The 23335-nt window shown below is 37.6% G+C and overlaps 1 protein-coding gene across 2 annotated transcripts in view; it reads right to left on the minus strand.

Annotated features, from left to right (window-relative positions):
• Nucleotides 1–21660, minus strand: part of LOC117090784 (alpha-2-macroglobulin) — a 48077-nt gene extending 26417 nt beyond the window's left edge. For both annotated transcript variants that reach the window (XM_033223385.1, XM_033223384.1), the window contains exons 1-18: nt 21228–21660; nt 18797–18980; nt 17811–17970; nt 17593–17645; nt 15737–15757; nt 15292–15460; nt 14749–14833; nt 13241–13361; nt 12213–12327; nt 11958–12067; nt 9956–10117; nt 6825–7052; nt 6520–6583; nt 4473–4615; nt 3700–3849; nt 3080–3241; nt 2517–2628; nt 828–942 (exon numbers count right to left, since the gene is read on the minus strand). In XM_033223385.1, the coding sequence (XP_033079276.1) occupies nt 828–942; nt 2517–2628; nt 3080–3241; nt 3700–3849; nt 4473–4615; nt 6520–6583; nt 6825–7052; nt 9956–10117; nt 11958–12067; nt 12213–12327; nt 13241–13361; nt 14749–14833; nt 15292–15460; nt 15737–15757; nt 17593–17645; nt 17811–17970; nt 18797–18980; nt 21228–21313 (2240 nt within the window). In that variant the 5' untranslated portion in view covers nt 21314–21660. The remainder of the gene's footprint in view (nt 1–827; nt 943–2516; nt 2629–3079; nt 3242–3699; nt 3850–4472; nt 4616–6519; nt 6584–6824; nt 7053–9955; nt 10118–11957; nt 12068–12212; nt 12328–13240; nt 13362–14748; nt 14834–15291; nt 15461–15736; nt 15758–17592; nt 17646–17810; nt 17971–18796; nt 18981–21227) is intronic.
• Between the last annotated feature and the right edge of the window lie 1675 nt (nt 21661–23335).

Below are 23335 nucleotides of genomic sequence, written 5' to 3' on the forward strand. Positions count from 1 at the left end.
CTCCTTGGTACAAATGCACATTGCCACAGCCATTATGGAAAACGGTATGGAGATACCTCAAAAATTTTAAAATGGAAACTACCATATGTCCCAGAAATCCCTCTTCTGGGTATACTCCCAAAGGAAATGAAATAGGCACCTTGTAGAGATATATGTGTTTTGGTGTTCATGACAGCATTATTCACAGTTGTCAAGATATAAAAACAACCTAAGTGTCTGGGTGAATGGATAGATAAATTGTGGCTATGCATAATGGAATATTATTCAGCCTTAAGTGGAAGAAGACCCTGCCATTTGTGACAACATGGATGAAGCTGGGGGAGATTATGCTAAGTGAAATAAGCCAGACATAGGACAAATACTGCATGATCTTACTTGTATGTGGATGCTAAAAGAAGTTGAATACATAGGAACAGAGAGTAGAACGGTGGTTGGGGTTACACGGATGGGGAGAAGCAGGTCAAAAGGTACAAAGTTGAAGTTATGTAGGATGAATAAATTTAGAAATCTAAAGTACAGCATGAGGACTATAGTTGATAATATAGTCAACTATAATGACTATATAGTTGGATACTGAAACTTGGCTAAAAGGATAGATTTTAGGTGCGCTTGCCACACACACAAAAACAGGTAACAATGTGAGCTAATAGATGTGTTAATTTGCTTGACTGTAGTAATCATTTCACTGTGTGTATGTGTATGTATATCAAAACATCATGTGGTACATCATAAACAAATAAAACAATAAAAACAGAAAAACTAGCAAAGAATTGAAAATAGTGAGAGACCTCTATCGTTGCATATTGCATATGCAGGAAGTTACTTACTTTACCACCACCAAATCCCAGATCCATGTCTCAGGGAAGTACTTTCGTACGGTCTCTGTGTGAGGCTCTTCAACTTGCAGCTTGCGTGGCTGGCTTCTTCCCATTACATCTGAATCTATGTTGGGTAAGGGATAAGACACTACAATAAACATACAGATAAAGCTTATGAGAGAATGTAATAGTTGCCACCAAAAAAAACCCAAATCGTCTGATGAAATCGAGAGGAATGAGGAGAGGGCACTTGGGTCATTAGGGAAAGCTTCTTTGAGGAGGAAATATGTTGGATGTTGGATGACTTATGAAGTATCAGAATAAGCTAGGAGTGGCCAGGCGCGGCGGCTCATGCCTGTAATTCCAGCACTTTGGGAGGCCGAGGCGGGCAGATCACGAGGTCAGGAGATCAAGACCATCCTGGCTAACACGGTGAAACCCCGTCTCTACTAAAAATACAAAAAACAATTAGTCAGGTGTGGTGGCGGGTGCCTATAGTCTCAGCTACTCGGGAGACTAAGGCAGGAGAATGGTGTGAACCCGGGAGGCGGAGCTTGCAGTGAGCGGAGATCGCACCACTGCACTCCAGCCTGGGAGACCTGGGCGACAGAGTGAGACTTCGTCTCAAACAAACAAACAAACAAACCCATCCCCCTCCAAAAAACAAAAAAACAAAAAAACAAGAATAAGCTAGGAGTGAGCTGGGGGAGGAGGATCATAAGCAGAGGCTATAGAGACTTTGGCAGACAGAGGCTTGGATTATCTGTGGGGCACAAGGACTTTGTGGAGTCCTTCGTGGCTGCTGTCGCTGTGCTAAGTGGAGAGTGCTATGACACAAGGCTGTGAAGAGGGCAGGAATCTCAAGTTTCCATTGGTGTGCTCCTCTGCAGGAGCAAGGAAAAACGAACACAGATGTTATGACAGTGGCTTTGAGAAACAGTTTACAGGAGGGAAGAGTTCAATGATAATAAAGACTCTTTATTCTCTATCGTGTCAGAAGATTACAGTTAGTTTCTTTCACTCTATTCACCTTCTATTAAGGGTGTGCTGGTCAATATTTCACAACCAGCTTTCTGGAAAAAAATTGTGCATATATCTAAACCTATACATGCATAAATTTACTATAAACCTTACTGATAAAGGATTGTACAATATAATCTATAAATAATAAAATACTCCATAGACTTCATAGTGAATTCCGTAGAGCCAACTGATTCTCCCTAAATGCTTTCCTTGATTTTTGACCCTCTTTTCTGTGTACTCGACTTATCCTCAATCATGATATGACAATATGGGACTATAAATAAATGCTTGGTTACTACTCAGTTCATCAAAGAAGTAGCTCATGTCATTGATGAATGTGTGTGGTTCCAACATCAATATTGGCTGATGTTTTGGGGAAGTTGAACAGCGTTTTTACCTGACTGATGGAGAATGTAGTCCTGTTTTGTGAACATTTCTATTTCTCTTTACACTAATCCTATGCTTGGAAACTTTCTCTTTCCTTTTCAGCCTAATACATCTATCTCTGTTTACTAGAATTTGAGTTTATATTGCTATGTGACCTTGAGCAATAACCATAATATGTATGACTCACAAGTCCTTTTTTTTGTTAATTTTTGTCACATTGTATCTTTAAAAAAAAGTAAAAGCCGGTGAATATATTAGGTAATACATATGTATTAATTTTTTGTTTACCATAATAACCTACACGTAGACCTTCAGATCGATTCATTTCATACTGTTGAAGTTGTGGACATATTTTGGGTTTACGAATCTTTGAGTTGGTGAATGCCTTTAAGCTCATGTCCTGCAAAGGAAATTATTATCTAATCAGTAAATATATATTATAAAATATACATAGGTGGATACTTCTTTTCATTGAATTTGACAAGCAATCCAGTTAACTTAATATTAAACTTTGAACATTCACATGTGTAGAAGGGATATTCATATACTTAAGGAGGTAATTTTATTCTTTTCATTAAACTCAACAGTAATTATTTTGTATGTACGATATTAATAAACATCACAGAGCAATTAATTTCTGTGAAAAAAGAAAACTTGAATAATATTCCAGAAAGTTCCAGCTTAGTTCAGCAGCTTTTAGCAGATCTGCTGCTATTAGTGGAGAAGCCACTTACCTCTTTATATCCCATTACCCTCAACTAGGACATGAAGGCATTCAAATAAAGACTCTTTTCCAAGTGTAATATTTTAAGAACCTTAAGATCAGACCATCTACAACATAAGGAGTTTACCTTTAGGAAGCTGTATATATCCTTTTCATTTGTATTTGATACTGGAGTATATGTGATTCCATTAATATAGACATTATGACGATTGACGCAGTCTTCATCGTCCTGGTCATTCAAAGGCCCAGGGAAGCCAGTGAGGTCCTTTACTGGTAGCAGGTTATAAACCTGTACAAATTCAAAAGACAAAAAGGCAAACTTATTTGTGACTTTTTTTAAGTTCAAGGAGAAAAGAATAGGAATAATGAACATCAGTCTTTCTTTGAGTGCTCTCATTGCTCTGATGATTTATGGCGGGTATGGATCATTTTCTTGACACAGTGTTTTCATTTTGAAGATGTTTAACAATTTTAGGAAAAATCAAAACACTCCATCTAAGTACTCAAGGGCCATACTACTTCATTACACAGTTCAGAGGCCAACTCAACACTGGAATGAAATGAAATTTTATTAATTAAAAAATCGAGGTCTGTTGTATATGTGACATTGCGTAAGCTTTGAGATGATAGAAGGAAATGATAGTTTTGTGCTTATCTTGTGGCGAGAAACAAAGTTAATGGGTGCATATCCTTGCTCTGAGCCCCTGGCATGGCCCTTCTTGATTCCTGAGGCTGCTGAGAACTCACCGAGGACGCCGAGAGCTCGGCGTCAGGCTTCATGAGCAGCACGCTTTGGTCCACAGCACGGAGGGCGCAGAGGGACTGAGGAGCCGCTGTGACTCGCAGGTGGGCGTGTGAAGCTGGGAGGCTTTGTGATGGGCTGAAGCTCAAATCCACCTGTGAAATTGGAACAAAAGGTCAGAAAAGCAAATTTCCCGGTTTACCCATGCATTCACTTGCATTTGCAGTGTTCCTCATGTACAATGTATAACTACTCTGCTTGACTTCGTGGAGAGTTGGCATTATGTCAATCCTGAAGCCTTTTGTCCCCTACACTTCTCTTTCATTCTCAAGAATCACTTGAGCCATTATAATTATTTCTAATTATTCTTATAAACTACTAGTCATGAAATGCCATTTTTATCTTTGATACACGGCAAGGTGCTTATTAATTGTGGTGGAACATGCATGGGTCTAGGTGCTCTTGCATTTTTTCTTTTGGCTCCTTAGTAGTCTTAAAAACGTGCTTACATATTTCCCAATATTTTATCATAGAAGAAGGGAATAACGTACTCTGAACTGTGTAATTGGTAAGAGGCAATGCTAGGAGAAGTTTGAGAGTTTTGTACCAGGAATCAAGTGATTCTGCTTCTTAGTATGACTCTGCCACTACCTCGCTGAAAGTCTCTGGGGAATTTGTTTAACCCTTTTGACCCTAATGTTCACATGTATAAAACAAACGATAACAGTAGTAACTTCTAGTTTAAAATGTTGAAGATTTTATTATGTAAAGCACCCACCTTGTTGTCCAGACAATTTTCGACCTCGTATTTTGCAGAATCCCCAATCACGTCCCCAGTAGGTAAAACGGCATATAGGAGCAACCGAGCGACAGGAGCAATGTCTGACTTTACAGGGATTGAGATGGAAAAATGGCCCTTCACTGGGGCACAAAGAGAATGAGAGGAAGCGATCATAGGTTAATGACTATTTCCATTAGTAGATGTAAAAGACATAATAAACAGAAGATGTAACAAATGGAGGACTGCCTCTAAGGACTCTAGCTTTAGAAAAAAACCTTATCGAAGCCCTCTCTCCTCTCATAAATCCCATACTATATTGATTTTTCACCAGCTTTAAGCTTCAGATCACCTACATAATGTTCTGATGCTCGTTAAGGGTATGAAGACATCCAGTTCACTACCATTTGATCTAGGCCTCATACTAGAAGAGGGAGATAGAACCTGAAGTTATGAGATGTAAGAATAAGAGTTTAACACATTGTATTCATGCTACATCCTCTTTAACCTTCTATGAGCCAATATTTGATTCTTTCTCCATAAGAGGAACACCATGCTCCTTCAGAAGTTATTTTTTGATGCCTATGTAGATTCTTGAGAGGTTGTATTACGTTTCCTTCAGTCTGCTATGGTGCTTCTGTGTTGCTACAAGAGCTAATGAGAGAGTCGACTCCTGATACTTTTTTAGCAAGTTACCTTTTAGAATCTATTAGACTAGGAGCAACCTTCAAAGGCTTATATTATGACATATTTGCTCATGGTGAGAATCCAGTTCAGTGGTGGAAGTACCCAATTTAATGCTTCATAATTCATAACTATCTTGAAAAAAAAAGATATTTATAATAATATAAATGACGCTGAGCATGGTGGCTCACACCTGTAATCCCAGCACTTTGGGAGGCTGAGGCAGACGGATCACGAGGTCAGGAGTTTGAGGCCATCCTGGCTAACACGGTGAAACCCCATCCACACTAAAAATACAAAAAATTAGCCAGGCGTAGTGGCGGGCACCTGCAGTCCCAGCTACTCGGGAGGCTGAGGCAGAAGAATGGTGTGAATGCAGGAGGCGGAGCTTGCAGCGAGCCGAGATCGAGCCACTGCACTCTAGCCTGGATGACAGAGCAAGACTCCGTCTAAAAACAAAAAAGTGTATATATAATTATATATAAATTTATATATATAAATAAATAATATATATAAATGACTCAGCACAAAACCTGGTATGTACAACATACCCTGAAATCTTACATTTTCTCCACCCCATTCTCTAACATAATTCTCATTTTGAGAAGAGGTTCAAGAATATTTATGGTTTGAAAATTTGGAATAAGCACAAATTATACACAACAACATTTTATGTATTTTATTTTCTTATTTATTTATTTACTTTTATAGAGATATGGTCTCACTATGTTGACCAGGCTGGTCTCAAACTCGTGACCTCAAGGGATCCTCTCATCTTGTTCTCCCAAAGTACTGGGATTACAGGCGTGAGCCATCACAGCTGGCCCACACCAACATTTTAAATAACCCAAAGAAAATAGGCTAAAAAGAAAGACAACACGTATTTGATAAAGGGTGAGAAAAAAAATTATTGTTTTCCCTCCCTCAACTTTCTTTTAATTGATACTAGATGGAAATGGTCTCTCATTACTTGAAAGTATTCCCAATATTTCCAGGTCAGGAATGGAAAACCAAACATCGTATGTTTTCACTCATAAGTAGGAGCTAAGCTATTAGGAAGTGGCAGCTAAGCTATGAGGATGCAAAGGCATAAGAATGATACAATGGACTTTGTGGATTCAGGGTGAAGGGTGGAAGGGGGTGAGGGATAAAAGACTGCAAATTGGGTACAATGTATACTGCTCAGGTGATGGGTGCACCAAAATCTCAGAAATCACTACTAAAGAATTTATTCATGTTACCAAACACCACCTGTTCCCCCAAAAACCTTTGGAAAAAAAGGGAAAATATTCTCATACTTTCGTGGTGTAAGGCTGAATGGGTCAGAATGGGGTAGCAATGCAGAGATGATGGAAATACTCACTGTGTTCCTGCTTCACAAGCAGTTCATGAGTCCCAGTTCGGACAATGCCTCCCTTTGCCATTATCTGCAAAAAAGGAAATAAAAAGAAACTGAATGTGCCAAACAGAGAACATGCTTCAGTCTCACTTCAATATACTTGTTTTATTGAGTCCCTGCTGGTAATAATCCACCTCAAGAGAAGTCAAACTTTCAAAAGGAACATGGATAAGAAGTCCAAGTAATGACATCTACAGAACTTCATGATCACTTGCTCCACAGACAGCTTTTGTCTACAGAGAAGTCAATGCAGTAACCTCCCTTCTCACCAGATAATAGAAGGAGAGCTTCTTCAGTCCCTGCAGGGCACCTCCGTTCAGAATATAATGTGCCTGGACTGTCTGAGTTTGGCCACACGGTAGTTCATGAGGCAGGGGCTCAAGGTGGACAAAGCTCTTGCTTGGGGAGAACACAAGATAAGCAGTGTGATGAGCCTCTTCGTGTTCTTCTGACACCCACTGGTAGCCGTAACAGGGACTACGATCCTTGTGTTCGACCTAATTAGAAAAATTATGTTATTTTTAGATTATACGTCATAAAAATTAATGTTCTCACAAAACTGTGTAAGTTTGCTGTGCTACCTTAACTAGTAGCTGGAAATCTTTTGTTCTACAATGAAAAGTGGGAGAAAGACCCCGTATTTTGTTTCTCTGCTTTAAATGCAGGCGTGCTTTGTGACTTTACACTGCGGAGCCTCCTGGGATTGAGATGTATATTTCTTAAGAGGATAAAAAGAAGCATCCTTTGCTCTGATTAGCTTGCCGGAAATTTCTCTGGCTGCTTTACCTGTGCAGTTAGAGACACTGGAGCTGTGAAACTTCATTGAGGAGAGTAAATAATCTCTAGAAATGGAAGAACTGTGCTTTCAGAAAGCAGCTGCCTCTTTTAGGGTGGATTTTCAGTGGGTATTATGAATAAATAAAATATTGTAACTTTAGGGGTCTGAGAAGACATCGGTAAAAAGCATTGGTTTAAGAGCTGAACTGGGCCAGGCACGGTGGCTCACGCCTGTAATCCCAGCACTTTGGGAGGCCGAGACGGGCGGATCACGAGGTCAGGAGATCGAGATCATCCTGGCGAACCCGGTGAAACCCCGTCTCTACTAAAAAATACAAAAAACTAGCTAGGCGAGGTGGCGGGCGCCTGTAGTCCCAGCTACTCGGGAGGCTGAGGCAGGAGAATGGCGTAAACCCGGGAGGCGGAGCTTGCAGTGAGCTGAGATCTGGCCACTGCACTCCAGCCTGGGCGACAGAGTGACACTCGGTCTCAAAAAAAAAAAAAAAAAAAAAGAGCTGAACTGATGAATTAGCTGAAGTCTACCTCTTCTGGGCTATCTTAGGCTGATTGCTATTATTGTTATTTTTTCGAGACAGGGTTTTGCTCTGTCGCCCATGCTGGAGTGCAGTGGCACGATCTTGGTTCAGTGCAATCTCTGCCTCCCGGGCTCAAGTGATCCTCCCAGGCTCAAGTGATCCTCCCACTCAGCCTCCTGAGTTGCTGGGACTACAGGTGCATGCCACCCCACCCAGCTAATTTTTTGTATATTTTGTAGAGATGGGGTTTCACCACGTTGCCCAAGCTGGTCTCAAACTCCTGGCCTCGAGCAATCCACCCACCTCAGCCTCCCAAAGTGCTGGGATTACAGGCGTGAGCTACTGTGCCCCACCTAGGCTGATTATTTTTAATACTCCCTGCGGTCTGGATTCTAATGCCTCAGAGGCCCTATTTGGGTTATATTTCTAACTTTTCTTGCTGTAGAAGTTATTCCTTAGCTCCTTCCAGGCTTCCTCTACCTTCATCCCCAGCTCCCAACAGCACTAGTGAATCCTTGAGCAAAACATTTTGTTCATATCTTAATATATATTTTGGTGACAACACATATATGATCACCCCAAACAGGGGGCATGTAGAAATAATAATTTCATTGTCAAAACTGGCACAGTGCCTGGCATGTAGAAAGCATTCAAGACACTTTTTGAAATGAGTAAATGTTCAAATTTGAGTTTATTAGAGGTAGGTGCTTTTATGCCATCTATTAAAGCTAAATAAATACAATGCATTGTTTATTTCTCTATAACAACGTAAGGACTCTAAAGAGGCAGGGGTGTTCCATGACCATGATTATGTAATATATATTGAATATGTATTGTATATCCATGTATCTATAGACATGTCTATGTCTTTCTTGATCAATAGAGGACTGCATGTTATACTGACCAAGTTATATTGGTATGAACAGGTCATCTGGAGAAAATTAGAATAGCAAAACAAAATAAAGTAAGGTAATAATTTTTGGAGTATACATTTTTAAAAGTAAATGCTAATTATGTTAGAATTGGCTTTTATAGTAAAAGTATCTAACAGTTAAAGGGGGCTTACTAAGTGCTTCAATATGTATTATTTCACTTAATCTTTGCAACCACCCCAAGAGTTAGGTGTTAATATTGCAATCATTTTACAGATAAGGAAATGAAGCATAGAGATTTTAGTTAATTCCTTAAAATAGGGTTGAGCCAGTATTTTTAACCACTTTATCTGATTCAGATCCTGGAATTCACACTTTTCAAAAAAGTATTATACACACACACACACAACATAAAATTACCATCTTCGTTATTCTTTAGTGTACAGTTTGGCAGTGGTAAGTATATCTGTTGTGCAACAGATCTCCAGAACTTTTCATCTTGTAAAACTAAACCTGAATACCAACAAGAGCAAGTCCCCATTTCTCTCTTTCCCTAGCCCTTGGCAGCCACCATCCTGTTTTCTGTTTCTATGACTCTGACTACTTTAGAAACCCCCATATAAGTGAATCATATAGTATTGGTCTTATTGTGACTGGCTTATTTCACTTACCATACTGTCCTCAAGGATCATTCACGCTGTAGCATGTGACAGGATTTCCTTCCCTTCTCAGGCTGCATAATATTCTGTTGTATTTATATACCACATTTTGTTTACCTGTTCATCCCTTGATGGACATTTGGGTAGCCTCCATCTCTCTGCTATTGTGGATAGTGGGGCTATGAACATGGGTGTGCAAATATCTCTTTAAGACCCTGCTTTCGATTCCTTTGAATATAGGTCCAGAAGTAGGATTACTGGATCATATGGTCATTCTATTTTTTAATTTTTTCAGGAACTACTATACTGTTTTTCATAGTGGCTGCACCATTTTACATTCCCAGCAACACTGTTAAAGTCTAACCTGCACTTTTAATCACAACAATATACTGCCTTCTTTTCATAAACTTTAAAAAAGTGAACCTTAAATTGGTTTCTAATTGCCAGTTTTTTCTCTCCATAGAACTAAATACAGTTTGGAAATTTTATCACCCTTAGGTTGCAACCTTGTTTTCAAGGCTACTTCATGTCATTGGTAACTTCTTTCCAAACTTACCCTAACAGTAAGAGTGGTACCCATAACGCGGGTGGTGTTGATAGAGAACTGCACAAGGCCATGCTCATCCGTGGTAGCATTGGAGTAATAGTTTGCCTCATTTCCTCTGATGAATATGACTTTATTTGGTATAGGGACGCCTTTCCCATCTACCAGGCGCACCTGAAGATTAAAAACTATGGATGAGTTATATCGGTAATAACGAATAGGCACCAAACATATTCATTTTATCACATTTTTAAGTGCCTCCTCTATGTTGAACATGGTTTCAGGCACTGAGGACACAGTAGTGAAAAAAGAAAACAAAAAACAAAGTTTCTTCCATCATAGAGCTTACTGTCTGGTGAAAGAGACAGATGCTAAATAAATACATATATAACATACACTAATTTAGTAGTAATCAATCCTAAGAAGAAAAACAGAGCAGTGTGAAGGGATAGACAGTGATAGAGATAATAACAAGAGTGACCTGAAAAATGTATTCTAGATATTTTGGAAGTGCTGTGTATTATTATAGATAACTCTTAGAGAGTCACAGAGCACTAGAGTAATATGATAATGAAATATCTAAATCTATTAACTAAATTTATTTGTGCCCCAAACACCTATTTTGGGGTGGACCATTAACTTCCTATAGATTAGTGTCTGAAGTCTCGTAAGTGCACAAGTAAACAACTGCCAATATATTGTCCCGTGTGTTTCTCTAGCTCTCTTAGACATGGTCTCTGCTTCTCAACCTAGATCTTCAGCCTTTTGGAAGGCAGGTAGATTTTATGGCAGACTTCCCAAGTGAAAAATGTAAAATTGGAAAGAGGCACACAGTATTAAATAAGTCGCCAAAGCTAATTTACTGCTAATATTGTGTCGGCAGTTGAGTAGTCCAGTTCGGATTGTAAAGGTGGTGATTCTTTTTCAGTATAAGCTACATTTGGTAGCAGGAAGAACACTAGGCTGACCCCCATCAGTACCCATAATTGATTTACAAAATCTAAGTTTGCCAATGAAATGTTGGCTGCATGTACAAAGACAAGAATAGGCACATAATTCTGATTTTCTTCTAGCTAGAGGCTCTTCTGACAAATAGGATATTTAACAGCAACAAAATATACTTAAAAAGTACACTATCTTTCTGAGAAATTTACAAATGAGCTGCCCTTTCATTTTAGGAAGTTGAATACATTTTGGTGTCATGACATAATGAAGCCTTCCAGAATGTATGCTACTTTGTTGAATTTATGCCTCTTTTACACCCTTCATAGCTGAAATCCTATAACATTTACATTAAGAAAATGATACACAGTAAATACACATTAAGGCACATGTAACTGTCATCTCAGACTTCTAGAGTCATAAAGATCCATTTGTACATCTGCTGACAACAGAAAAATTGTAAGAGAAGATTTTTTTTGGTAGATACTATGAAAAGTCATAATTCAAAAATCTGAGAACCTTAAATAGCAGTGTTTTACCCCATGTTCACTGTTTTAGAAATATACTTGTTATTATAGAAAAATAGTGTAAATATACTATCCATGAAATAAACATTATTGTAGAATCTTTTCTACTTCAAAGTAAAAATTAAAATCACCTACCCACCTGTTTCCATACAAAGTTAGTGTTAGCATCATAATGAAACTGGTCAGCATGAATTTTGAGATTCTTGTGAGAAAATGTCATAAAAACCTGAGACTGCCTGGTAAGCCATGAGAAGCAGATTGTGTGACTTGTACAATGCTGTTTCAAAAGGAGGGGAAAATCTCTACTAATTTTAATAAGGCTTTAGGACAATTGCATACATTTCATATACAAATTTACAGAAGAATAAATCTATTTTGATGTAGTTTTATACCTTTGGTTATACTAATCAACTGTGGTGATATTTTATACCTTTGGTTATATTAAATGATGACATTAACCAGGCATGGTTTTAGCAGAAACCATAACTATTGTGCTAATTAGGTAACAGTACATGGGTTGATGAGTGAACTGGAAAATACTCCACCTGCCCAACGAAGGGAATCCCTTGTCTAAAGTTTGAGTCCACTTTCACAAATGAGAGTTTGGTTATGGTTCTTGTGATTTCACTAGACTCCTTTCCAGTCAATTCCACTACTGGAAAAGAAGAAAAAAATACGTTCTTTTGGGGAAGAATGATGTCTCTAAAATTCTATCACCTCCCCCCAACTTACAATTCATTATTTGGCTAAGAAAATCAATGTCTACTGTTTTTTCTCTTACACCCATGTAGTACACAAACCTGTTCCTTCTTCTTGGATCTTGGCCTCAGTGTGAAGTTTCATTTCATACTCCTTCCTCTTCAACTGGAAGACCTTGGTTTTTACTTGCTGATAGAAGCAGCCATCGCTGTTTAGCTAAGAAGGGAGAAAATAAAATACAAAAATACAATGCATATTATACTAAATAGATCATTGGTCAGTTAACCTGGTGTGATTTTTGTGGGGGTACAACATCATGTAGGCATTTTCTATGACGAGGATATGATAAATATTCTCTAGCAACTAAATATTAAATTTCACAACAATGTCTCACATATAATTGACAGATGTATTTCTTGGTATCTGAAATTCCCTAGATAGAATGTGACAGAAATGTCTTAAAATTTGGAGAGTAATCTTTTTTTGTACAAAGAATGCATAATATTTATACATATTTATGGGGTACACGAGATATTTTGTTACATGCATAGAATGTGTAATGATCCCATCGCGGGATTTAGGATGCCTACCAACTGAAGTATTTATCATTTCTATGTGTTGGAAATAGTTCAAGTCCTGTCCATTTGCTATTTTGAAATACACAGTACATCTGCTGTTGACCATCAGAACTCCTCATCAAAGTCTGGTTCCTCCTCCACAATATTCAGCTGTGGCTGCGAAGTGGCCTCCCATATGTGGACTGTATCTGTCTGGCATCTTGGTGGGGCCATGTGTTAGGTTCTTGCTCAAAGAGAGAGCAGAACTGATGCCCTGGCCAGCTAAGGCAGTTAAGAGGTGTATGGTTTATCTCCTTTCTTTGTAGAAATGAATGCCCATGGAGGCTTCGGATGGCTCAGCGTCTATCATTCTGAAACACTCACAATAGGCAATTACAAGAAATAAATAATTCCCATTGTGCTCAGTTCATGATTTTTTTGAAAAATTACAAGAGCCAACATGGAATTCTCTTCTAGATTGTTCTCTTCCTGCATCAGAAAAATGCTGCAACTCACTGCTTTTCAACAATGCCTTTATTGTCATTCTCTAGAAAAAACAGTGTTCAACCTACCTGTCCACTGAATTTCTCACAGAAAGCCTGTGAATCTTCACCAAAGCAGTCAGAAGCGTCACTATACTTTCTGCAAATGCTCACAGTCACATGTCCTGGGACAGGCTTCCCATATGTGTATCTGTCATGAGAACATTCCCAAAGGAATCAGAGCAGACACTGAACCTCCCCATTTTCTAGCTATTTATATCTCCCTTTTACCTACAGTTTATTTTCCCTCCGCTGTACTTCCCTCTGCATTCTGCGGGCTCACACAATACTGAAGATAAGAGTCACTAACTGCTCTTATAGAAATCTCCATTGCAACATGCTGAAATTTACTAGATTCTTCTTTTATTATTTCTTTTTTTCCTTGATTTTTTTTAGCTTTCTCTTAAAAAACTTCCTTATTATAAAACTTAAACCTGTACTTAAAAGCAAAAGCAATACAAGCAAAATGAAACAAACAAAACAAAGCAGGACAAAGAAAGCAAAGAGAAGAAACAAACACCCTCAAGTCTACCTAGGAATACAACCTATTAGTACGATAGTGTCTCTTCTTCCGTCATCCTTTCCCCATGTGCAGCCATCCCTATATCGAGTTTTACTTGTTTACTTTTTTACAAAAGTGGGATTGTGTCATAAATAGGTCACAGACGATTGCTGGGTTTCCAAGTGCATTTGTCTCCTTTCCTATTTGAGAATGTCCTCTGTATCTCTATTTACAAGATCACACTAGTTATGAGGAACCAGGAACTTGGCCGTTACTGTGAGACAGAAATGGAGCAGGGGCCCAGCTGAATAGCAGGTGTATTACATGTGTGATCTTTGGGCAGGACTGATTCCTTCACTATACCTGCTCGTTCTGCTACTGCTACTGTGTGCCACCAAGGTTAGGAGCATAAGACCCAGGACACAAAAGTTTTCAAGGTTGGAAGAGACTGTCTTGAGAGATCACGTTCAGTCTCCTCAGTAAAAACGTCAGTGCAGAGAGGTATGTAGACCAGCCTTAGGTTGACCAGTAAGTTAGATGAGATTTCAGTTGTATGCCTATCTCTACAAATTCTGAATCTAAGCGATTTTTCCAGTAAGCATGCAAGGTCAGGTAAATGATCTGTTGATGATTGAATTTCCCCTATAGCCATGTGTTAATTATCTCCCTAATATATGTTTGGTTATTTTTGGTTAAGGCAGAGCCAATACCCTTCAACACTATCCACCCTTCCCATTTTGTGTGTGTGTGTGTGTATGTGTGCAGTTTTGTCACTTTCAGAACTAATCCTATTAGCATAACCTCTCTAGAAACAGTTTCTTACCTCATGATAGAATAATGCTGATAAGAATGTGAAAGAAAATAAAAAGGAAAAATAGAAAAGCAACAGGAGAATAACATTCTAGAGAGGAGGATGCTGACAAAGCACTTAAAATTTTTGTGTTGCCACTGCTCCTAGAGAGAGTAGCTAAGTATCCCAAATAATGAGTCTCTTTTAAATAATCCCCCACAAAAGATTTTTAAAAAATGAACTCACAGGCCACACACTGATACATTCATCTCTTCTTCCAAGATGGTGATTATCTTTGGCACTGTTACTTGTACTTCAAACTTGGGAAGAACTGTTGATTGGTGATAAAGAAGGTTGGTGATTGGTTTTCAACTTTGGGGGAATTCATATTTTCAAGTTCCCTGTAACGGTTCCCTAATAATATTTTAGGGCTCTGAAAAAGGTAGCTCTGCTCTCCAATATAGTCTTATTCACCCTCCTCTCAAATGAAGATTTCAGTTGAGGGACTATGAGAGATCACTGTATGCTTAGTTATGGAAAACTCAGTTAAAACAATAATGTTTTAATTTCGGGGATTGGTATTAAATATTGCTACAGAAAATAACCAAGCTATGTGAAGTCCTATTCACAAATCACTGATGTCCTTGTTGGACTTAGGTGTAATTAGTTCTACTCCAAGCCCAATGTCACCCATGGGAAATGGAAAGACTCCAAATGAGCTTAAATTCCAGGCTCTAAGAGTTTAAATATGAAGAAAAATCATGTTTGATGACTTTTCATGATCCATACCAAATTCCTCCACGGTGAAAGGGTGCTCTGTCCTTCTACCTGATTTCTTCTGTACCACCACCTTGTAGGAGCCCTGGAAGGGCTCTGATGAGAGGGGAAAAGACAATTGCTTGAGGCCACCCTCTAACTGGAAACTCTGCCATTGTGCGATGCGATTTCCTTTGGGATCCTATGAGTGAATTAATTATAACTTACAAAAGCACCTGGAGCATTGGAGCTAATAAAGGATATCTATGGAAACCCTAAGTTATCTACAAAAAGGACAAAGGGGGTAGTAGTAAAGGGTGAGGAGAGGAGATTAGTTAGAGCCATCTAGCTCTATGGGAGTTGGAAGGCTTCTCCTTTAATGACAAGTTTCTGAGATATTGTAAAAACCTCTCGAATAAGAACATTTTCCCTGTATGTATTGCTTTCCTTCTAATATGGAATGTTTCATGTTGCTTACCTGAATGTATACTAGTGGAATCTGAAAGACAAAAGAAAAAAGAAGTTTATACTTATTTTCAAATATTCTTAAATCTCATTTATAAGCAAAGCGGCTAGTGTTTGCTAGCACAACAGGGTGAGTATAGTAAAAAATAATTTAATTGTACATTTAAAAATAACTAAAAGTATAACTGGATTGTTTGTAACACAAAGAATAAATGTTTGAGGGGATGAGTACTCCATTTATTGATATAGGCATGCAATGCATGATAATAATCATTATCCATATCATGGATATCCATATCATGGATAAAGATATAGATAATGATAATAATTATCCATAATCATTATCATGCACTGCATGCCTGTATTAAAATATCTTATGTAACCCATAAATATATACACCTACTATGTTTCCACAAAAATTAAAAAATAAAAAAATTAATAAATCTAAATTAGTTTTATGTAGAATAATTCCCTCTATAGTGAAATACAGAAATATTCCAGATTAAATTTTATAGAACTTTTCATTAATCTATTTTAAGCAATTAATAAATGTTAAAAACTTACTAGGTCTTCAGCAACAAATATACATGTAAAGTGCTATTTACTAAAAATGGATTTATTAACCTTTCTTAAGTGCTTATAGCATCCTAGTGAAGATCAGTCCTTTGCTATGCAATTTTACAGGTTAAGAAATAAACACTTATGTAACTATAGGTAAATATGTTCGGATGTAATCATTAAGATGGGTCATAGAATTCTTAGGTAGTTCTAAGAATGAGGAGGAATGGACATATTTCATTAATAAATATTAGTTTAATAAATATTACTTTTAAAAATGAATAAACATTGATAAAGGAGCTACTATCAATGTTTACTCATTTTTTAAAACTAATATTTATTAAGTAGCTTCTCATGTGCTTTGTATTATTCTAGGTATTGAGAATATAACCACACACAAAAGAACAATGTGCCTGCTTTAATGGAGCTTATGTTATAATAGAAATGGGCAGATTTTTAAAAACCAGTATGTATAGGATGGTGGTAAGTGCCAATAGAAAAACAAAGCAGAGTTAGGCTGACAGAGTGATGGAAGTGGTGCCTCATTTTAGATAGAGGAGTGAAAGTAGAAGCTGGGAGACCACTTTGAAGGTTACTGCAATGATCTTGTTTAGAGATGATATTGGCTAGGACTAGCTTGCAGCAGTAGTTCAGATAATGAGAAATTGTCTGAATATATTTTAAGCCAACATGATTTTCCAGTGAGGTGGATCTGGGTATGAGAGAAAGAGAAACAAGGATAGGCCATAATCTTTTGTCTTTGGAGCTAGAAGAGAAGAGTTGCCTCTTTTTGAGATAAGAAAATGTGAAGAAGTTGATTTGAGAGAGAAAAATGAAGACTTTGGGTCGATGTCTGCATTACAATAGAAATAATTGTTTCTTATCACAGATACCAAGGGTTAGTCTTGAGGAACAAATTAATTACCCTGACTTTCCTTTATAGTGAAGATTTTGGTAGGTATGTATAGAAAAAGTCTAAATCTTTAAAATGTTTTTGGAGCTTAGGTTCTTTGAGGGTTTATCTGTGTCTGTTATTTAATGTAGCTTTCTAATTGTCCTAATTAAGAACAATCTGAAAAATAAATTTAATTGTGTGACAACTGACTGAGTACCAGCACCAAGACAGAAAGAATTACCTACTTTCTTTACCTGGAATGATGTTTTAGATTAGGATCTTGTGCTGTTGTAATGCCAGAAGTTACTGTTAGTGATACCAGATTCTTTCTCTCCCTGGTCTTCCCCCAACACAGAAAACAGGTTCCCAGCCTGTTTATACAGATAATCATTTTATGTAGATAATAGAAAACTCACCAACTCGTTCACAGGGTGAAAGTTTTCATCCAAGGAGACAACACGAAATTTCACTGAAACAGAAATATTTTTCATGAGCCCCTAAACCCAAAGTAGGCCTGTAGGCTGGTAAGACAAGCTATCAAGGAACCAAGATTATAGGAACTTTGCCTGAGGAACATCCAGGGGAAGAAGATCTTTCCTTTTTGAAGTTGTTCTGTCTGTAGGCTTCTTCCTACCTGTCTGCTCTGGTTTGTAGATTGATTTGTCCGTCTGGACAAAGACCAGACTTTCCTCGTTCTTAACCATCACTGTGGTCCGCTTCTTAAATTCTTGGGTTGGTCCTTTCACTTGGACAGTGAGGAACATTACCTCCTCATTGGATGAAGACTTTGGGACCTGAAATATAGGACAGATCCTGAAACCCCACTCAGCACCCGCAGGTCTCCCCTATTTGCTGTTCCACTCTTCTCTGGAGATCTCTGGAGATTTTGCCTTTCTTACTTAACTTCACTCCCTTGTTCTCAGCAGGGAAAGTTGTCAGGGACAGGAATCACTTCTGCCATTTTACAAATGGGGAGACAGGACACAAGGTGGAGGAAAATACATCAGTAAAGAGAAGTCATAAATGAGATTCACATCTTCATACAGCTCAGAAAAAAACAGTCTTGATTTGTACACTGAGCTTTACCAGGTTGATGTTACATGCTAAAAGGGCATGGTCGAAGCGTGTTTTAAAGGCTATGGAAAAAAACCCGTATTTTACTGACACTAGGCTGTAAGCATCTCACATGTGGACAACTCTGAAGAGATATTATACCTTTGCTCAGGGCAATTTCTACAATTTTTACTCTTAGAAGTAGTGTGGAGTGATGTGTTCCCGTCAGTCCACCACTGGTGGCTCATGTTGAGCCTTGGCCTAGTTTGCTTTATTAACACTTTTTCCATCTTAATTTTAAGAAGTCACATTTTCTTTTTCTTTTCCTGTCTGGCTAGTAGGGTTTCTATTTGATTATTAAGTGGATTTTTAGTGTGCCTGTAAATATTTGTCTCCCATGGCTGGAGAGTCATGCATTGCTCCTCAACTTCTATACTTAGCTTGCTACATTTGGATTCTTTCCTGAAGTTCTTACCAGCCTCCCAAAGCCTCATCTTGACAGAATACTAGATCCCTATGACTCTGACTAAAATAACCAAGTATATTAAGTCAAACAGCCACACTCACAGCGAAGGTGATGCAGTGGAGTACATCGTTCTCTGCCACCAGGTCAGTGAAGAGGCTCCTGTTTCCCCTGACAGACTCCAGGGAAGCACTTACAGTCACTGTCTCGTTCAGGTAGCTCAGAAGGACACAGCCCTTCTCAGGGGTCTCAGTGTGGAGCAGGGAGGGGACCAGCACCATATACTGCCTGGGAATGAGACAGTTCAGTTAGAGGAAAGTGAAGGAAGAGAGGCATTGATATCAACAGCACTTTTTCCCATCACAATAATTGTCATCATCAGTTCTACATCAAGAGAAGACATACTGATGAGCATGAAATTTGGCTGTTGAAGGCCATGCATAAGAATTATTTCCTCTTTCCTTCACATGCCATGGCAGTGAACATTTTACTTGAGGTAGGTATTAACAGATTAAAATTTGTAGGCATGTTTCACTTTAAGGAACAATTTCTGAACATGTGAATTCAAATAAAAATATGTAGTTACATTTGTTCATGTTGTAAATCTATTTTACCTTCAAGTTGCTGTAAAAAGTAAGCAAGCTCTCAGTCATGTGGACATTACAAAAGCTAATCAAATTATAGAATTCTCATTAAAATATATATACACACATACACACACACACACACATACACACATTCAGCAGCCCTATGAAAATTGTATGGTAAGTACTCGCTCCCACTCCACAAATACAGAATCTGAGCCTCAAAGGAAGTGAGCCATTGCTTTACAGTCTCAGTTGTGGTAAGCAGCTAATAAAGTCTTAAGAGTGTTACTTAACCATGGATGTTTGCATTTTAAATATTTGCCTTTCAGCTCATGATCAGACAATGGCTCCACACAAAAACGGTCCTCTGGTGACTGACTTTAGACCTTGGTAACTCATGTGAAGTACAGAAACTTTCTCAGTACCCTGACATAATTTAAGATTAATCCTGTAGTTTTTATACATTTTTACTCACAGAACTCCTAAAATAATTTTTGGACACTGTGCGCTCCTTACATATTTTCAAGTAAACATATTTTTATCATGATTTTAAATAATAGCAAAAGATATTATTTTTGATGATATTTTAAATTAATACTTAGATTAACTTTACAATTTTCTCATGGACTAATAAACACTATAGTATAAGATACCTACTATCACTATTTGAAAATACATTAAAAATTCTTTTAATGATCTAATATATAATATCTTTCTCTTCTTTTTTCCTTTTCTAATTTGAATTTCCATGACACTTACCATACAGAAGTTTATCCTAAATTTTTATATTTCAAAAAATTTTGTGAATCATCCTTACCTCTTTATTATCAAGCATCTATACATATATGTATGTATACACATGTTCACATATATACATATATGTATACGTATACATAAATACATATATATGTGACATACGTGGATAGGTAAATTTAACTTTAACTCCTCTTTTAAATAGAATGTGACCATAAATTTATAAATATTAAACATTTCCTTCTGATTGAGCTATTTTAAAAAATACTTGTATATAACTGATCCAAACAAAATAAATACATTACAAAATATGATTCATACATATTAGATATAAAATTAAAATACTTTTGAAGCACATCTTTAATGAGAATGATGAACTGCTTTTCCCCCCAGTGAATTTATGTATCCATGAATGAATAGTCCGTATTGCAAGAATTAAACAAGATCTAACATTAATTCTGTTACTATTTTGTTTTGTGTAGATATAAGTGCTAAGAAGAATGGTTCACATAAAAGTAAGTAAATGGCAGGTAAAACAATTGCATCACTGTTACCACTTCTTGCAACTTCTGCATTACATGCTAAAAATCACCTAGTACTCTATTATCAAGAATTGCTTCTCATCACTCATCAGCTGGTATTTCCTTTAGCTCCTCCTTCAGTTGTGTTGAAACAAAGAATTCATCACCACCTCATCTGCAAAAGGATTTTCTCTTCTGACATTAGAATCTCTTGCTTTTTCAATATCAACACCAGTATTTCAAATTGTTCCTTTATTTGTCAGTCTACAGATTATTACACTCCAGGGCATTATTCCATGTTTGGTTGTGGGAGAGAATTGTCTTTATTTTTATACAATAGAAAATGGACCCTTAAGAAAGAGGAAGTAAGAAAAGATACATAGCATGGTCTCAAGTAGATCAATATGAACAGGAAAATCTAAATATTATTCTTTAAAAAAAACTAAAAATTTCTGACACTCCTTAGGAAGGCTTTGCATATTAGAGATTCAGAGAGTTGGGGAAGAATGATGAAAAATAAGCAAGTAATGCGTAAACTAGATTTATAAAATCTGGAAGGAACCTTAGAGATAAGAAGGCGACAGTATCATAGGAAAGAAAAAGAAATGATAGAAAAATCTGCAATAAATGAAGGACTCTAGGTTCATGCTTTATGCTCTCTGTGTGGAACTCACGGTTTTCCAGAGACTGAGACATCTGTGGGCAGGAGGACCAAGAGGAGAAGAACAAGGCTTGGATGAAGGAGTTTGTTCTTCCCCATGTTGCAGAAAGAAGGAGCTGGAGGAGACCAGACTGTATTGCACCCTACTCCCTACAATCCATCTGGTCCCAAACACTCCCCAGAGCAACTGGGCTTTATGCTGCTCTGTGTGCAAACAGGAAGTTCCACCCACACAAGATCTCTAAACAAAGTTGAGGTCTCTGAACTTTCTCTGGAAAGGTCATTGATGGCCTATTTATAGTCCAAGTTAATTCCTGGCGGGCTAAATAGAATCCCTGGAGGGCTAAAGCCACATTCCCGTAAGAGCTCACTTTCTCTGGGTTTTACCGTAAAGCAGCTAATAAGCTTTTCAACCTCTTCTCTCCCTCACTCCCCCACAACTCCTCACAACGCCTTTTATGGTGCTTCTCACATCTCTCGTATGAATAGTTGGCAAGGGAGACTACAATTTAAGCAACACTGGGCAGGCTCAAAATAGATATTTCACTACAAGTGAGCGTGGCTGCAAGTTCTCCATTAGATATGCCTACCCTAAATGTTTGAAGCCACATCAGAATTCTGTAGTCCTCTTTGAGAATGACATGAATTAAAACGGTAGCTTTTTGACATTAGGGATATTACTGGATTGCAGATGAAGAGCCAGGCCCTGCAAGAATGGTCATAGAAAAGAGTTTCCTGTTTTAAGAAAGTGAAACAAAGAAAGGTGAAGTAACAGGACTTCAAAAACAAATTTTGACCTATTGTGCCTAACAGACTTCCCAACTGCCTTTACCATCAACCACACAAACTTCCTTACTGCCTTCCAAATATGATACTCCTCTGCAAACTTTAAGTCATATAAACAGTTTCATTAGTCCATCCATCCATCCATGCATTTATTCATCCATCTATTCATGTAGCTATTCAGTTGCTTTGTAAGTATTTTTTGATCCTACTAGGACTAGACATCATGCAAGATTCTAGAGATAGAGTGGTCAAATAAGTATGAAAACAGGCACTTAAAGGTTTTTACATTCTTGTGGAGGCAAAACCAGGAAAACAGAAAAACAACTACTGTATAAAATATAGTATAAAATACAATATAACAACTACTGTCTAAAATACAGTATAAAATACAATATAACTACTGTCTAAAATACAGTATAAAATACAATATAACAACTACTGTCTAAAATACAGTATAAAATACAATATAAAACTACTGTATAAAATACAGTAGCCAAACATATTATTGGAGAAGTTCAGGATGCTCTGGGAGCACATAGAAAGGGCACATAACCCAGACTTGGAACCTTTTAAAAAAATTTTGAGGGAAAGCAAAATGTAAATTAAGATCTGAAATATGAGTAGTGGTTGTCTAGAAGAACAAGGAGATGACAAGAGCTTTCTAAGCATAAAGAATGACAGATGCAAAGGTCTGGGAGGGAGAAGAATCATGGCACATGCATGAAATGAAAACTATTTGGTATGGAGGAAATACTCCTTTCTGATGCTTCAAATCAGAAAGAAACTTGCTGACAATATTAAGGTATTCAGAGGAGTAATCAGTGGATTGACTTCAGATTTGTTTCCTGGAAAGCTTGCTCTTACTGAAATTTGAAAGGGCCGCTAGAAAGAGGTGATCCAGGATGCAGGAAGACCGGATGGGAGTTGTTGTAATAATATAGGTGAAAGCTGATGGCATTTTGAACTATGGTATTGTGGTGGTATTGAAAAGAGCTTTCAGATTTATATCACATTTAAGAGGTAATTATAGTGCTCAGTGAATATATGAATGGAGGAATAAAGGAAAATGTGTCTTTCCATTTTCCTGGCTTGTCACTGAGTGAATTGTGTTGCCTTTAGCTGAGTGGGTGAAACAGAAGAAACACAGATTGGTGGGAGCAGAAGGAGGACAAAAGGGTCGAGGGTTGGGAAGATGAAGTAAGTGTCTGTGGGACATTCACATATTAATATTCACAGGAGTTTGACATTTGAATGCTGAGCTTAGAGCAGTGTGGTCTACTAAAAATATAATGGGAACCCCCTGTGTAATTTTAAATTTTCTAGTAACTACATAAA

The sequence above is a fragment of the Trachypithecus francoisi genome, unplaced genomic scaffold (assembly GCF_009764315.1).
Source record: "Trachypithecus francoisi isolate TF-2019V2 unplaced genomic scaffold, Tfra_2.0 Lachesis_group11, whole genome shotgun sequence".
NCBI lineage: Eukaryota > Metazoa > Chordata > Mammalia > Primates > Cercopithecidae > Trachypithecus > Trachypithecus francoisi.